This window comes from Aphelocoma coerulescens, chromosome 9 (assembly GCF_041296385.1).
Source record: "Aphelocoma coerulescens isolate FSJ_1873_10779 chromosome 9, UR_Acoe_1.0, whole genome shotgun sequence".
NCBI classification, from domain to species: Eukaryota; Metazoa; Chordata; class Aves; order Passeriformes; family Corvidae; genus Aphelocoma; species Aphelocoma coerulescens.
In genome coordinates this window covers 5,412,732-5,428,603 of record NC_091023.1, presented here as the reverse complement: position 1 = coordinate 5,428,603, position 15,872 = coordinate 5,412,732, and the positions used below count along the sequence as shown (strand labels likewise).

General features: G+C 39.3%; 1 protein-coding gene across 2 annotated transcripts; it reads right to left on the bottom strand.

Moving 5' to 3' along the window:
• Positions 1-770: 770 nt before the first annotated feature.
• Positions 771-14,324, bottom strand: LOC138114550 (claudin-15-like). 2 transcript variants are annotated; one of them, XM_069024117.1, is made up of 6 exons: positions 14,221-14,324; positions 13,509-13,777; positions 5,599-5,763; positions 5,369-5,450; positions 2,647-2,757; positions 771-1,307 (listed from the first exon to the last, which is right to left on the bottom strand). In XM_069024117.1, exons 2-6 carry the CDS (start codon positions 13,726-13,728, stop codon positions 1,208-1,210), a joined length of 678 nt encoding a protein of 225 aa, XP_068880218.1. In that variant the 5' UTR covers positions 13,729-13,777; positions 14,221-14,324; the 3' UTR covers positions 771-1,207. The 2 variants fall into 2 exon arrangements, with proteins under 2 accessions (XP_068880218.1, XP_068880219.1); XM_069024118.1 differs by lacking the exons at positions 13,509-13,777; positions 14,221-14,324 and adding an exon at positions 9,890-10,244.
• Between the last annotated feature and the right edge of the window lie 1,548 nt (positions 14,325-15,872).

Sequence of the window (15,872 nt, the reverse complement as noted above, 5' to 3'; positions counted from 1 at the left end):
CCCAGTTCATGCCCTAATGTGTTAGTTTACAAGTCAGCTGTTCCTGCATGCAAGCAACATGGCTAAATCATTTCTGCTGAGACTGCTTGCAGGCTGCCCTCTGAAATTATCTACTGGGCCATCAAGGAAACCACATGAAACTTCTAGGTCAGACTGCTAGATTTTTATCATTAGCCATTCAAACTAGATTTTTGTCAAACTGTATGAATACATTTGTAATTTAAAAGGGACAAGTTATGGAACCTGTGAACCTGCAGAGTGAAATTCCATTCCACCTTGCTGAAGGCATAAATACGAAGTAAAGTTAGCTCACTGCCATCTGCCTAAGTGCTCGCACAAGGCAAACATATGCTCCCAGCAGTGGAGTAGTTTAAGAAAGAAATTCTAATGATGAAACAATGACAGAAAATAAAACTACTAGGGAATTACTTGAATTACACAATTCAGATGCAGTAAAAGTTCCCAAAGTTAAAGACTGCTCAAAGTTAAAAGTAGTATTATCATTTTCTTAGTTACCACACGGCATTTTGCACCAGATGCTTTCTCCACTCCCCCAGCTGTGTTTGGTTCATTCTGTATCATTTATCTTCTGTATCTGCATTACAACCAACAAGAAATTTGTTGCACATCTGCAGATTTGAAGGTGAGTGGTTGCTAGAGTATTTTTTTGTAGCTTTTATAAACCTTGACTATCAAAGATAAGAATTTCAGTATAACATCAGATCCTTATTTTAGAGGATTCCATTTGTTAAAAAATCTGTTTCAGTGAGTCTGTGGAACAAAGTTTATTTCTTGTCAAAACTAAAGCTGCTAAACAAAAGAAGGAAGCTAAATATTAATGAAAACACATTTCTAACTGTGAGGCATATGAACTTGCAGTCAGATACAGCTATCAGTTCCACATGGTTGAGTCAGCTGAAATAGAAACCATTGCTCGAGTGTCAGCGTATACTGTGCTCTGGTTAAATTTTACCAGGCTTCTCAGCACACAGAAAACCTTCATGCCACAGGATTTCACATCACAGCATCTTCTGTAGAAAGCTATTTACATCTGAAAACCATTCCTATTTACGGCAAAAACCATACCTCCTCCTTGTACTGCTCCAAATTAAGGCATAGGATTGCAACTTGGAACCGGAACAAAGAAGCAGTTCACTTCTTTATTTTTCATAACCCACTAACACTACAGGTGATGCAGAGTGTAAGCTCAGACATACTCCTTGTTGCTTATGACCGTCTCAGAGTTCCTGGGGTACATGCATGGCTGAGAAGCTGCCTGGGCTGCTGAATATGCATATTTGTTGTGACTGTAAATTAAGGAAAAAAAAGATATAAAATAGTAGGTATTAGACACATGCCCATGATCTCAGATACTTAGAAGTTACTCAATTAGCTCTGTATCCAACCCACCAATAGCACGTTCTTCACAACGGTGCAGAAATTAGAGGCCTCCTGTTCTCATCATTCTGGTAGCTAAGGGGAAATAGATGGGGTCCTTGATGGGCTGCACAGCCCATTCCCTCATAACCAGAACCACACTCTGGATTCCTAACTCACATGTGCTCTTCCCTGAGGCTTTTCAGTCAAGGCCCTAAAGCAGAAGAGAACCCAGCCCTCAAAACTTTTGTCCAAGCTGCAGGTTTTAATACAGGAATCAAGATGATGAAGAAAGAAAACAGAAGTGTCTTCAGCCAAGCCCTTCAACTGTCATTCATCACACTGAACATCTATTTCAAATATCAGTTTTACCTGATTTTCAGGACATTTCAGGACATTTGGTACTTCATATCAAAGTAAGGTGAGCAAAATCTAAAGTCCAATGTGGCTGATGAAATATTACCATAAAACTGAAATGGTTCCAGATTGGGCAATGGAGTATCAGAGGAACACTCACTCACTATACTTTGACATAACTTTCCTAAGATTAAATACAGCAGCAGTGAATATGCTTCTTCCTTGCATATTGTAATCCTCTCAAGCTTAGCTAGTACAACCTCCAAACTATTTGAGTTCTGGTAGACATGGACTTCTGCTATTTCTGTCTTTCATCCCTCTCCTTCAAAAAGAGACCTTCTGTATGTGTCAAAATTTAAGACTGAAGTAAAAATGCAGGGAAGGTTAAATACTGAGGCCAGAAATCCCAACTTTTGTGATTTGACCTGCGACAAGACATTTCCATAAAGAAAAAAACCATATTTGTAGTGATCAGTTCCAGGTGCTTTGGGAAATGCCTTTACACTTTCTTGCAAATTGAACAGTGTTTGAATATTTTACTCACAGTGTGTACTGCAGAGAAACTGGATCCTAATACATTATGGGGTTTTATATACTTTTCTTTTGGCAACAGTTTGCTCTTTCACTGCACATATTCACCATGTAGAACTTAGAACCACCAGCAGTGCCCAGAATTACCAAATACGAGTTAGAGGTGACTGCTGATGGTGGTGCATCAAGTACCCTGTCTGGGAGGTGCAAGTCTTTGGGACAGCATCCCCTGCCTGCCATCACCAGTCTGTGACATGCCATAGCACTGTTTGTAATTTACACATATTTATACCAGGGGGTGAGAGAGAGACAGAACAGTGCACAGATAGAAAGTGATATGTAATTGACAGCTACTACTTCAACTGACAAATCCAAGATTACCTGTAATTCTGTTTTTCCTTCCCTCTGCATGAACAGGTCAGTAAGATCCCACCAAGTATATAAAGAATAGATCCAGCCCAGCCTAAGTACAGAGCTTCTCCTAGCTCATACCTGAAACATGAAAGATTTTATGGAAACAACTTATAACAGGATCACAAAGCCATGCAAACAAATTCTCTGCATAGAAATCAGCTAACTGAAAGGCACTTCAACAGTTAACAGAAAACAGATCCGGCTTTGGGTCTGCTCAGTAAAACTCTTCTTTTTATAGAGTTGCTCTGCCAAATTAGTGCCAGTACATAGAGTACTAAGCCATATAAAGATAAGTAGCAATAAATAATTGCGTGTATTTAACAAATTGTTGATAATAAATAATAATAACATACCTCCTGTACCACCCACAGCACTTATTTTGCCCTTTTATTGGCTGTGTCACTGAAACGATTTTGTGAAACTGAATGATTCAGATCTTACTGTCTGTATGCTGAGAAAAGGCTGACCATGGACATCAGTTTTCTGGGAAACACAACGCTAAGTCACTTACAATTACATGGTTGTATAGGGCTAGTTTTAAAACTTAGGTATCCTAAAGGATATTCAGCACCCTCTGTGGCTGTATGGCTAAAAGGCATTTATGAATGTCCCAGGCTGAAAAAGAATAGTTCTCTATTTTACTGTACAAAACTATACCTTTCACGAAACCTCCTACTACAGTCCAAGAAATTCATTGATAATTAATTTCTCCCAAAGACTAGACACAACTGGGTCTGGAAAAGTCTGGCAGGAGTTTCACAAAAAGAGGAACACAAATTTTTATGATGAGAGAAAAACTATATCCATGATCCACTTGTACATCTGTGGTCTGAAATATAAGGGCAAAATATAAGGGCAAAGTAAGCGTCATGGACTGCATTGAAGGTACACTGGAACCAGAGACTTGTGTTTTCTTTCCACTTGTAAACACAAAATCATTATTTTAAAATGTCAAAGCTTCTGACTCTGGAACTCATTGCTAACAGGAGGGTTTCAGAAGTTTACACAGGTTCACAGCTCTCCGTGTTCTCATCGCACATGGGAGCCACAAGGTCTCTGCTGGTTTAGGTACTTCCAAACATGGAAGCAGAGAGTCATTATCAAAAAAACCCAGGAGTACAAGTTGCACAGTGCCTGCAATTATTTCTGCTCACCAGTCACCTACAGACAAGAATGCTGCAGATGTCATACCAAGGAAAGTATATAGGAGACATCTGCAGGAGAACTTCATTTGCCTTACGAGCTGTAGGAGAAACTCCTCTAAGAATTGGCAGAGGTTAACCTCACTTATTTGCTGAATTCACACCAAAAAAATGCAGTCTGAAAAACTAGATTTGCCAGTCTCTTAAGAATGAAGATCAATACTGGCATGCAATTGAATTTAAACTCATCTCACAGACTCCACATCCAGCTTTACCAATGATCAAACTTAATTCATCAAGAACTTCTCAGTGAATCAATAGCTTAAACATGAAGTTTAGATATTAAAAAAAAAATATTTCTTCAGCTACTGAATGCAAACCATCTGGTAACTGATTAACAGGCATTGATGTTGAAGCCCCAAAGCTATAGCAGGTAACTATAAAACACACCAACTATCCGACTAACCGAAATTCCTTATCAACAGTTGTTTCAGTTCTCTGATGTATTTATTACCCTTCATGTAGTTCTCTCAAGGGGATATAAAACAACAGAAAGTAACTGCACAAATACAATTTCTTTGTAAGTACTTCATTGAAAACACAGGGAAAACTGACAAACAATGAAAGCAATTGCTTAAAGTACTTTGATTTATCACAAAGCACTTCACCTCTGACTTCCCTGAACTGATTCCGGGGCAGGAACTTACAAAACACTTCAAATATGATCCTAGCAACTAACAATTTACAGTTTACTGATCTATGAATTATATACTTGGTAGAAGTATGTTATAGATGTCTCATATTCCACAGACAATATATTTCCCTCTCCTTTTCCCCCTCTCTGAAGGAGAGGCCCAGTCACCTCTACCCTTGTTCCTCATTGCTAAACAGGGCACCTAGATAAGGTGCCATAAGCTGCCATTTGGTTTTGACAACTGTTAGTTTTATATCAGACAAAGAGTAAGGGCTTTTATACCTCGAAACCTGTTTGCATGCAACTGCACTAGCTGATAACCCCAAAAATTTTGCCTCATTTTAATTCATAGGGCAGAAAAATGTTGAGCTGTTAATATATAGACATATATAAGACAGGCAGCAGATTTCTCTGCAGATCACTAGTACAAAGCTCGAGCTGCTTTGCATGTGACTTTCCCTTGCATGTACATCTGAGGCACTTTATTCTAGCCAGAACTTGTCTTTTGTACCTCTTTTGGTTTAAATGCCAAAGCAGATTAGGAATATTGCCTTTTCTTCTTAATAACATTGAGATATGCACTTAATTGAGTCTCTCAAGAACATACAAACAGTATACAAACCCCTCAGATGTGGGGTTGATATTCCTCACATATTCACTAACTCTTCTAGAAAAGAACTCTCCTCCCTCCCCACTGGCATCTCTGAGGTGAAAAGATTCCCTGAGTACAACTTCTTCCTCCTGTAGGACCGGATAATGGGATCTATCCAGGTTCTGAAACTCTGGAGCAGCTGAGGTTAGTGCAGCTGTCTAACACATGATGGAGTTTGGTATGACAAATACATTAACTTACTTGGTTCCAGCATACAGTTGGTTAAAAAACTGAGCAGTAACCATTGCAGCATACCAAGAAACAGCCACCATGGAGCAGAGACCTACCAGAAAAAGTTAAAAAGCACGCATGTGAGTGATTCATTTAAAGGCTGTAACAGCTTTAAACCAAGAACAAGTTCATTTCATTTAGTCTGGCTGTGAAAGCAATACAAACTATCAATAGCTCTCTCACTTCAGCCCCGATATTACCTCCTAAAATAAAAAGAAATCCGCCTGTGACGGTCAACTTCATTTTTCCATCTTCATCACTCAACCCAATGTTTGTGCACTTCAAACCAAGTAGTGAGAGTACTGTAGCTAAGAATCCCAGAAGGATGGAAGTAATCATCAGGGCACGGCATGCCTGAATGTGAGCTAAGACAGAAAAAGAGAAAACAAATCAGGATCTATACAGAAATTACATTAATGTTGTGCTGAAAAAAAGTAAAAGTGATTCGAGGGAGTGACAAAATTAACAGGTGCAGTAATGAGTGAATCTTGTCCAACTGTGTCATATGGTTCAGAGAAGCCTCCAAACCCAGGTGTGTTTAGCCTTCAAGTCAAACTGAGAGTTGAACTATGCCTACACTTTGTAAGTTCAGTAAATCCTCTTGTGTCTTTAGTAAATCCTGAAAGACTACAGCAAGCCCCTCATCCCTTCCATTCCTGTGAAAATGTGTAGTGGTATACGTGGTCATTTACAGGAACAGAAGAAAGTCTCCTACTCACAAGTCCTTCTGAATTCCTGACACCTGTACAGCTGAGTGCACAGGACACATCTGAAATCCAGGTGCTCGCCAAGGTGTGCAAGCCTCCGGCACTACTGAGGAACTGGAAAAAGGTGCCAGCTTTGCTGCTTCCAGGGAGAGATAGGAAAGAATTGTGCTCAAGTTAGCAGTGCACTTCAAACTTGGTGGAACAAACAGGAGGTCTGAGAGCTGCAGCACTCCTCCCTAAGACATTCTCCTGTGGAGTGGTTGCAGCTGGTGTGGGCGTGTTAGGGAATCTGGTATACTTGCAGTTCTGCATCCTTTAAGATCCTGGTCTTCACATCTAGGTATAGATTGCACAAAATCCAGGACTAGATTAATAGTCAGCTTAAGAAAGAAGGTCAGACAGGGATTTCGGGCTTCTTTAAAATGGCACCCTGCATTTGGCAGGTTCCAGGTCAAATGGCATTTCGGCACCTTTGTTGTGAGATAAACATGCCAAGCATCACAATCTGGCATGGTCACAACTGCTCACTTTGTTGACTTGATTACCTTTAAGTTCTCTTCCAACCTAAATTATTCTATGACTCTACAATTTTAATCATACGTCAGAAGGGTCAGACCTGACTCCAACTGGACACTGACATCATTGATGCCAGCATTCAGCCTCTTGCTCCCTGACCACCTCCATGTCCTCCACGGTAACCTGCTGTCTAGTTCTGTAGCTCTCCAGACAACAAAACTCAGACAGAGAAACAGAAGACAAAGTGATACACTCAGCAGGCTGTATTGCCTAGTGTGGTTTAAGAGTATTGGTCCTACAAGCTTTCGAGTTACCAAAGACAGCAATAAGCAGTCATGAGATCAATTTACAGAATTAAAGGCTAAAGTAATTTGAGGAATTAATGCTTTGTTAAACACTAATTTTATATTTTTCATGGAAAAAAATGAGAACAGTAGTAGAAGTGAAAAGACCCCTCAAAATACCACTAACAGTTCAAGGTTTTTGCCTGCAGAAGATACTGTTAAGGTAAGTACTCAACAACACTGCTTTCAGGTTTGGGATTTTACACCATGCTAGCAGCAATCACCCAGTGGGGTCCAAGAACTCACATTTCAGTCCTTGGGACTCCTGCAGTGTTAGATGGGACTCCCCATATCTTTCCAGGACACAGGCTGGATCCTGAGGCTAACTTCTTGCAATCCAGTCGGAAAGAGATGTCATACAACTGTACCACAATGTGATAGCCTCAACAGCCTTAACTGAGAACCTTAGTTCACAATTCAGAAAACTCAATTTTTTATTTTGAACTTAGCTTATTTAACAAGATACAAAGTCAGTCCATTTTATTAGTCAACGCTTATTGTAAGAAATTTTCCCCAAATCCTGTCATTGGAAAAAACACCTATGGAACCTTAAAAAGAAGAAAGGAAGAAAAAAAAAGGGAGTTTACAAAGCTTTGGCAACTAGTTATATCAAATGTTTGACTTAGTTGTGACTAGACAGACAGTGCTAGCTATATGGAGTAGCCAGTCATGGTTTCAATCTTGTGCAATATTGCATTTAAAAAGCTACTCACTTAAAATATTTGTCATTTAGACTAATGGTTTAGTGAACTCCAAAGTGTTAAATTGGTTTAAAGGAATCAAGTCTGATATTTCCCATATATTAAGCAAAACCCAGAAGTATTCCACATAGCTCAGTTGCCAATAAGGAAACTTCCACAGAAAATCTTCATTGTCCTTCTGATGAGAGGTAACAAAGACACCTTTGTTTTTTCTTTTACCCCTCCCTCCAATCCCTGGCATCCTCGCAGCAGTTTCAGCTAAGTTTCTAAACAGGAATTTGAAACACACCTAAACTGACCATGATAATTTTTAGTCTGCTTTGTTCATATCTGCAAGCGCGATGAATGTTTCTCAGAGGTCCCATTATCTGCTGAGCCCTTGTTGTTACCAAACCCATTTTCTTCCTCTTTCCTGCTTTGCCCAGCTGTCCTTTCAACTGTTACTACCATCCAGTGTCTTCTGATGTTTCTTTTTCAGTTTTCCTTTCTAAAAATATTTTATTTGCACAGTTTTGCAAGCTGGTTTTCCCTGCCCTTTCCTCCACCTTTACCCCTCAACTATACTGCCATCTTCTCAACAGCAGGACTGATCTCTTCAACAGATCAAACCTCTAATCTTCACAAATTCACTTCAGAGCCTGGCCCAGTCATTTACTTTCTGGCCCAGTCATTTACTTTCTGGCCCCACTTTTTTCTTCCCTGCTGACTCCATGTTATTTGTAGTTCTCAGGAGTCCTACTGTTGCTAGCCTTCTGTTCTGTTTGCTTTACCACATCTACTCATGACGCTCTTTTCTGAGCCCTACCAGGTTCTTTAAAACCCACTTTTTTCTTTGGCAGCCCCCAGATGCTGCTCTCTTGAGGGCCCATCGCCCAAATCTGCACACACTCTCAGAGGCAACATCCTATGTAAACACATCAATGCCAAGATGCTGCCTGGAGTCAGAGGCAATAAGCTATGAACTAGCCCTTGAAGTGGTTTTTACAAGAACCAAATAAAATCACAGAATCATTAAGGCTGGTAAAGATGTCTAAGATCAAGTCCAACTACTAACCCAGCACCGCTGGTGCACACTGACATAAGCGCTCCACAGAGGATAACGTCCCATGGAATGATCCTGCTGTTACTGAGTCTAAGATGTGTAAATAAGGTTATGTTCCTCTTCATACACACACACACACATTCTAAAAGCAATTGTTAGAGAAGGCAGGAAGATGGAAAGAGATGGAAAGATGGAAAGAGCAGATCTTTCTGCTCAAATACTGGACACAGTTTCAGACAATTGCTATGCTACTGTTAGAGCTGGTCAACAACAAGCCTTTACTTCAGACTGAGGGAGAAAGGGATACCCCATTGCCACTAATCCTGTATTACACATTCTTCAGATTAAGAGTATCCTCCTACTGATTTAGTTTAGCCACCTCCTAGGGCAGATTCAGCTAGAAGGCATTTTTATTCTGGATAAGTATCTACCTACTGAATTATTCAAGATTAATAAAAAATAGCTTTACTATCTATATGCTTACTATCCACAGAATATTGCCTTACTTGGACATCTGAAGACAACCACAATTATGATGAAGATACAGAGGAAAGGGGCCAGCAGATCTAAATTTCTTGGTATTTAAAACCACATCCAAAAAGATGTTAGTTAGCAAGCCCTGACAGTAGTTAGCATTAGTTAACAAGCCTAATCATATATTAACTTGTAGCATACACTCCTTCTATAACTTATAATATGTTATAATATGTATAACACATTCTCATGTATTTCTTGGATTATCTACAATTTTCAATCTCAACTCACAAAAACCACTACCACTTCTCAGCTAAAAACAGTACTTCCTGTAACATGAAAAAACTCCAGCCACAGTACATTAGCTATGAAGTATTGCAAAAGAAGGCTTATACAGTAATTCCAAATAAATAAATAGTTTAAGTGTCTCCTACTGAGATGTCCCACAAGATTCTAGAGAAGAGATTATAACCCACTTTAAATGCCTGTTAAACGCTTAATCAACTGACTTCATTTGCCTTATTTTATAGCCTTTCCTAACATGCTTGACACATTCTGCTGCTTGAGAGATTTTTATTACTTCAGCCCACAAAGTCCTTCTTGGCCGGTTATTTTCCAGTATTACCAGACTACCAAAACAAAAGCCTTACTACTTTTTGGCAATAAATTTTTAGGCAATATAAACAAGGCTGCACAAAGTCACCTACCAGGCAGTGCAAGCATAGAGTCAAATTCCCTGCAGTTGGATACTCCAGTGCTGTCTTCTGCACAGCTCTTCCACAGGTTTTCAAACAATGTAGATGTTGTGATGACAGAACCATGTATACTGGAGACTTTCCAGTAATTATTTGGCAAAGTAGCTCCGATAACTGCCAACCCACCCAAGCACAAAAGAAAACCAACAATTTCCAAAGGAGCAGTCATGCTTGCGAGTAGTAACAGTCAAATATCCTTATAATTAGATTACAATCAAGTGAAGCCTTTCAGAAGCCACCTTGCTGTTTTATCTCTGGGTTTCACTCCAAAATGAGTCTACCTTTGCTCTTTGCTCTTTCCCCATAGATAAGGCTTACTGGGCATGACAGTAAGAAATGGGAGCAGTTCATGATAAAGATATTAGCGTGTAAAAAAAGTGACAATATTAATTCTTTTTCTAATAGGAAGTGAAAAATGAGCCTATTATTTTTCTCAGCCTAGAAAGCCCAGTCAGTATTTCTACAAAATACCTTGCAAGAATGATAATATAGGCAAATATTTTATTTCTGTCTCTTCTCTGGAGTCAACTAGATTTTACACTAGATTAAAATGGCTTGTAATTTTATTATTGATGTCAAATCAAAAAGCTTTAGTGTATTGTTTTCTTGGGTATTCAAACATAAAACAGCTTGAGAACAGGAGTTTTATTCTGCTGCTAGAAAATTTAGCACAGTTTTTGGAGTTACAGTCGTAAGTAATCCACAACAACTGTAATGCCAGCTTCTTTCAGGAAGGTTAGGTTTATGCGTGAATGGTTTCCATTAATATTTTACTGTCTATTGATCTATAGCTGAACACATTCAGTCTTAAAAATAGTCCCACTTACACTGTACAATTGTACCATGTATTACAATTGTAATAATGTATGTGTCATGGAAATGAAATGTAAGGAAATGAAGGAGCTAGTGTGACAGATCTATCTCCAAAGGATTAAAATGATGAAGAAAAAAGCTGTAAGAAAAATAATATATATCAGCAAATTGCATCTGTTTGTTAGAATACCTGAAGGTTAAAAAAAAGCTATTCTAGGCAAAGAATATGTTAAACTCAGTTTACTTGCTTCTGCCCTTGGCTAGACAGAATCATAGACTCAATTCACATCACCCACTAATGTTAATACTTTAAAGTATGCGTGTGTCCAAACGGGGTTAACCATCTCTTGCAGTGATAACCTGCTCTTATCTCCAGGAAATGAAGTCAAGAGTTTCTTCATAAAATAATTCTGTTATGATGCAACATGGTAACAGACTCACAGCATTTATGTAAACACTACCAGAAGGATTAGCCTTTGAGAGAGCCACAACTTGTCCCTAAAAGGTACGTGTTGGTTTCCATCAAAACTCACTGGTCACTTTGAGCTGATGCTCTAGGTTGATAGGTGCAGCTGCCAAAGGGTATTACAGTGCCACTATGACATTTGTGCTCCCTTAGCAATCAAGAGGATCATTGCCATTGATTTAAACAAGACTAGATTTGGCAGTGTGATCCTGTGCAACTCTAAACCTGCAATCTTTTAAGGAAACCAGATAGTGTTGGGTTAAGAACTATCTCACATGACTGTTACAGAATTCCCTCCTTCTGCTAAGTCACTGCAATTTGAAAAATGATGGCATAGTAAAATGAACACACTGTACCAGTACCCTGGAGTATCTGCATCCCACTAAAAGCCGTTCAAAGAGTTTCCAGCTAATTTACCCGTACTCTGGTGCTATGCTGGTGATTTTAGCAATCACTTCTGCTGACAGCACTTTCAAAGCTGAGATAGTTGGGACCTTGAATCACGTGTTCCCAGCTGTTATACTGCTGCCAAGGATAGAAATAAAAAATTAAGAGTATAATTTTTAAATAAATCTCTTTCTAGTTAAGAAATGCATTTCAATGGGCAGTCATAAAGCACACATAGAAACAGAAAAGACTAAACTGAAGACCTGAAAAGCATGAGTTTTCCTATACAGTACCAGGCATTTTAGTCATTCCCTTCAGGAAATCACTCTTCAATGTGTTAAAGAACATAAGGCTATTCTTCACTGAATTTTGTAAACTGTGGCTTGTTGAGCAATGGGCATAACAGCCAGTGCTGCTCTGCAAGAGGCTCTGCAAAAGCAGGGCTTAAGAGCTGGTGTTGACAGCTTCACATCAGCACCTTCCACAGCTTGGGACTTTTCCTTTGGGCTTGCTCTAACCCAGTTGGTTGAACTGAACACTGTCATTTTTGGCCCCATCTCATCACTCTAACTTCCAGAAACTCAGGCATCCTGGTCTCTATGCAGAGGAGGCCCTGGAGAGGAGCTGAACAAGTACCAGGATGACGTGAAAAGCTGACATTGCCTCTGATGCTATGAGCAGTGTTTTTAAAATCCTCAGAAGCATATGATTAGCCTCCTTCTGAGGCTACAAACCCTGGCCTCATTATGGGATGCTGATACTTATTCTTAAACTGGTGTCATCATTATGAAAGCAGATGAGGCCACCAAAGCGAGGGCCCTGTGAAGAACCATGAACATGCTGAATCTTGAGAGTTAAACTCTCACCTTTTAGAGATCTGCCTTACACTTAGGCAGCTCTGACTCCAGGGGAGTCCACATCTGTGTCAAGAAAAACAAGGTTCACAGTCTGTGAAACATGGTAATTTTACAGTCTGAGCACTGCACATTCAGAATACATCTGCTGGAAGAGTCCAGACAAATAGCAATGACAGTAATCGGGGACCTATAAAGCACAGAGGACTTGAAGAAATGATTCTATTAACATCACTCATAAAGTGACTGCACAAAACTGAGAGTTGTAAAAGAATAAATGCAAAGTTTGTTCTGTTTAAGACAGAAAACTTAACAAAATACCATTTTCAAAGGCTACAGTGTTATTGTTTCTACACTCAGTTTGCTGAGGAAAGAATGTCAGTCCTTCCCAGTCCTTTACCATAAAGATAGTATTTACAGAAATATATTTTTAAAATACAGAATGATTCAAACAAATACTTTCCAGCCCCTACAGAGACATTTCTTCTCTTTCTAGCTGCAGATAAACTACCCTGCTAGCATGGTCTACCCTAGAAAACAAAGAAGCATCAATTGCACAGATGTATTTTAGTCTAAGCTCGCCACCTCTGAAAAATTCCAGAAAAAATACCCAGTTACACAGGTTTAGCACAAAGTATCAAACCAGTTCTGGAATATCTAGTAATTCTTGTCTCACACCAAAGCACAAACACCAGTGCCCGTGGAACTATGATCTGCTTGTATTTAAGAACTAGGCTGAGTGAAATGCTATTTCTTCCAAGACTATTTTTTAAAAAAATTCTCAGGTTTACTGTATATCACCCATACCTCTATGCCAACACACCAGGGAGGGCAGCAAAGCCACAGCAGTCAGTGACTGAGCTGAATTGCAGGGTGAGACACGGGTTTCATGGCAGCCCTTTAACCTGTCTGCAACCACTACAGGATTTGTCCATACTAGATCTTCTGGGACAAGTGCACTATGTGCCCCCAAACCTGCTAACATGCTATCCAGAAAGAAAGAATAAAACCACATCCCTGGATTTTATAAACATATGCCATGACCACTTACGGTCTGAACTCAGCATGTAGAGAAATTTCTTGCACTGTACTGATCCAACAGCAGTTGCTGCACAGTCCATCCAAAGACCTTCAGAAACCCAGTCTGCAGTAACCAGCTCTGTTGTGGTGTCCCAAACTTTCCATCTGTTGGACATTGTAGTAACAACTAATGTGGTGAATCCTGCTAAAGCCAGGAGCAATGCACAAATCTGTAGAGAGGATGATGCCATTGCGACAGTTTTTTCAAAGAAGTTTCCCAAAACTTCTGATATTAGAAACCTGTAGAAACAGTTCATACATACACAGTATATGGAGTTACCTTTACTCAAGCCTGACCTTTGCAAAAACATCAAAAAGATGCCTACCTACAAAATAATGTATCACACAAGGGAACTGTAAAGGTGGAATTTAAATTCCATTAAGTAACTGGAATAATTAAATATTCTAGACATTCTTTTCCTAGGATAACTTTTATTACTGTGTATTACTATTTATTATTATGTACACGTTTACCACAAAAAGAATGCAAACAGCAAAACCACAGGACACAACTGAGGAAGTCTCTAATTTTAATTTGCAATGTTTCATCCATTCGTTATTTGCTTGCTAACTCAAAATGCATTTAAAAATTAAAACTATCAAATGCTTTAGTAAATTATCCATCTTCCAATTACAATTATCTACCAATTCAAATTTAAAGCAAGATAAATTGTGATACTCACGTTTATGGTATGTTTTGAACCTGTTTCATCTACCTTCCTGCAAGATACTAGTGTCAGCACTTTGTGAGGACCAATTTGATCACCCAAGTGGAAGTTTTGTACTCTTTAGGACCTTTGTCCCATTCTAAAAATCAAGGACCCAGGGCCAAAGCTCTGTCCAAGTGTTGCACAAACATCTGGCATGGCTTTTTGCTACAGCAAAGGGTCAGTGAAAGGGAAAATTACATGAAAATTATGTAATTTAGTACCAAAGATACTCAGATTAACCTGGCACCCACTTGCGTATAATTTGCTTCATCAGGGCCACAGAGCTGCCCAAGCACCATCAGATTACAAAGCACTGCAGAAAAATATACCTACAACTTCCACAATGGCTGTTTTACCTGAAATTTTGTATACATTTGTTTTAGGATGCATCCTAAAGAAGAAATATGCAGCTAGACACCTGTCCAGTGGATGACATTAACAAACCAAACTGCTTTTTGACTGCAGCCATGCCCTGAGGCAGGACAGGCCTCCCAGCCTCACAGCCAAAGGAGGTCTGGCAGCCTGGGACAGCTCTGCAGCCACTTTGTTGCTGTAGTTCCTCCTCTCTTTGCCTGCCTGTCTCAAGGAGCCACCCTCACTCACCCCTTCCTAGCCCTGTTGCTACCACACAAACCCCATAGGACTGTTCAGATAATGCTTTATTCCAACACCACATCCATCCCCTTTCAGCCCATGACATGGACACCCTACCCTACAGGACCTGATTGTAGCAGCTGTCATACACTGTCGTGTTTATAGGTTGAGGTGATGGCACAAATGATAGCAAGTATGCATTGTAGCTGTCCAAAGGAGAATGAAAGTAAACCAAACCCAAATAAATACACAAAGTCCAGAGCATCATATGCAACTAAGAGCTGTAATGTGATAAAAACAATCCCTGGGAGAGCAAAACGGGTCACTGTAACATTAAAAACATCACACGTATGTATGTGGTTTGAACACAAAGCAGGAAGGGTTAGCAAAGAAAAATGTTTAAGTCACTTAAATAAATAAATTACTCCTGATAAGATAGTGGTAAAAGTGTCTAAAATGGAAAGTTAAAAACTTCTTTTACTTCTTTTTCATTTCATTACATAGAAAAACAGAGAAAGAACACTGATTACAACGCTGGTTTAATTTACATATGTATATATACATTTCTAATACCAGCAATATATGTCTTTGAACCTACTAATGACTTCTTGGTTCAGGCAAATTCTGAGGCTGACCCATGCCCACCAGCGCAATCAGAAAGAGATAAAATGCAAATTTAAATACGGTACTAAACCACTTAGAGCAATTTCCCACCACTGCTCACAGAGGTTTTCTGTGGTCAGAGTCTGATCTTGGGTTGAGAAGGCAAACTCATTTCACTACTAGTTAAGAAAAAAAAAAAAAAGAGTAACAATGTTAATTCATTTCCTACCACTTCTAAAGAACATGACTTTGTTACTTTGCTCCTGAAGTTGTCATAACATCTTAATAACCTAATCAGGCTTACAGCCACTTGAAATTACAATATGCAGATCACTCTCATCTTGCCATTAACTTTGCCTTCACACAACAAACTACAAAATAACTTGGGCTGGCAGGGGCCACAGGGATGCCAACCTCCCACTAAAGCA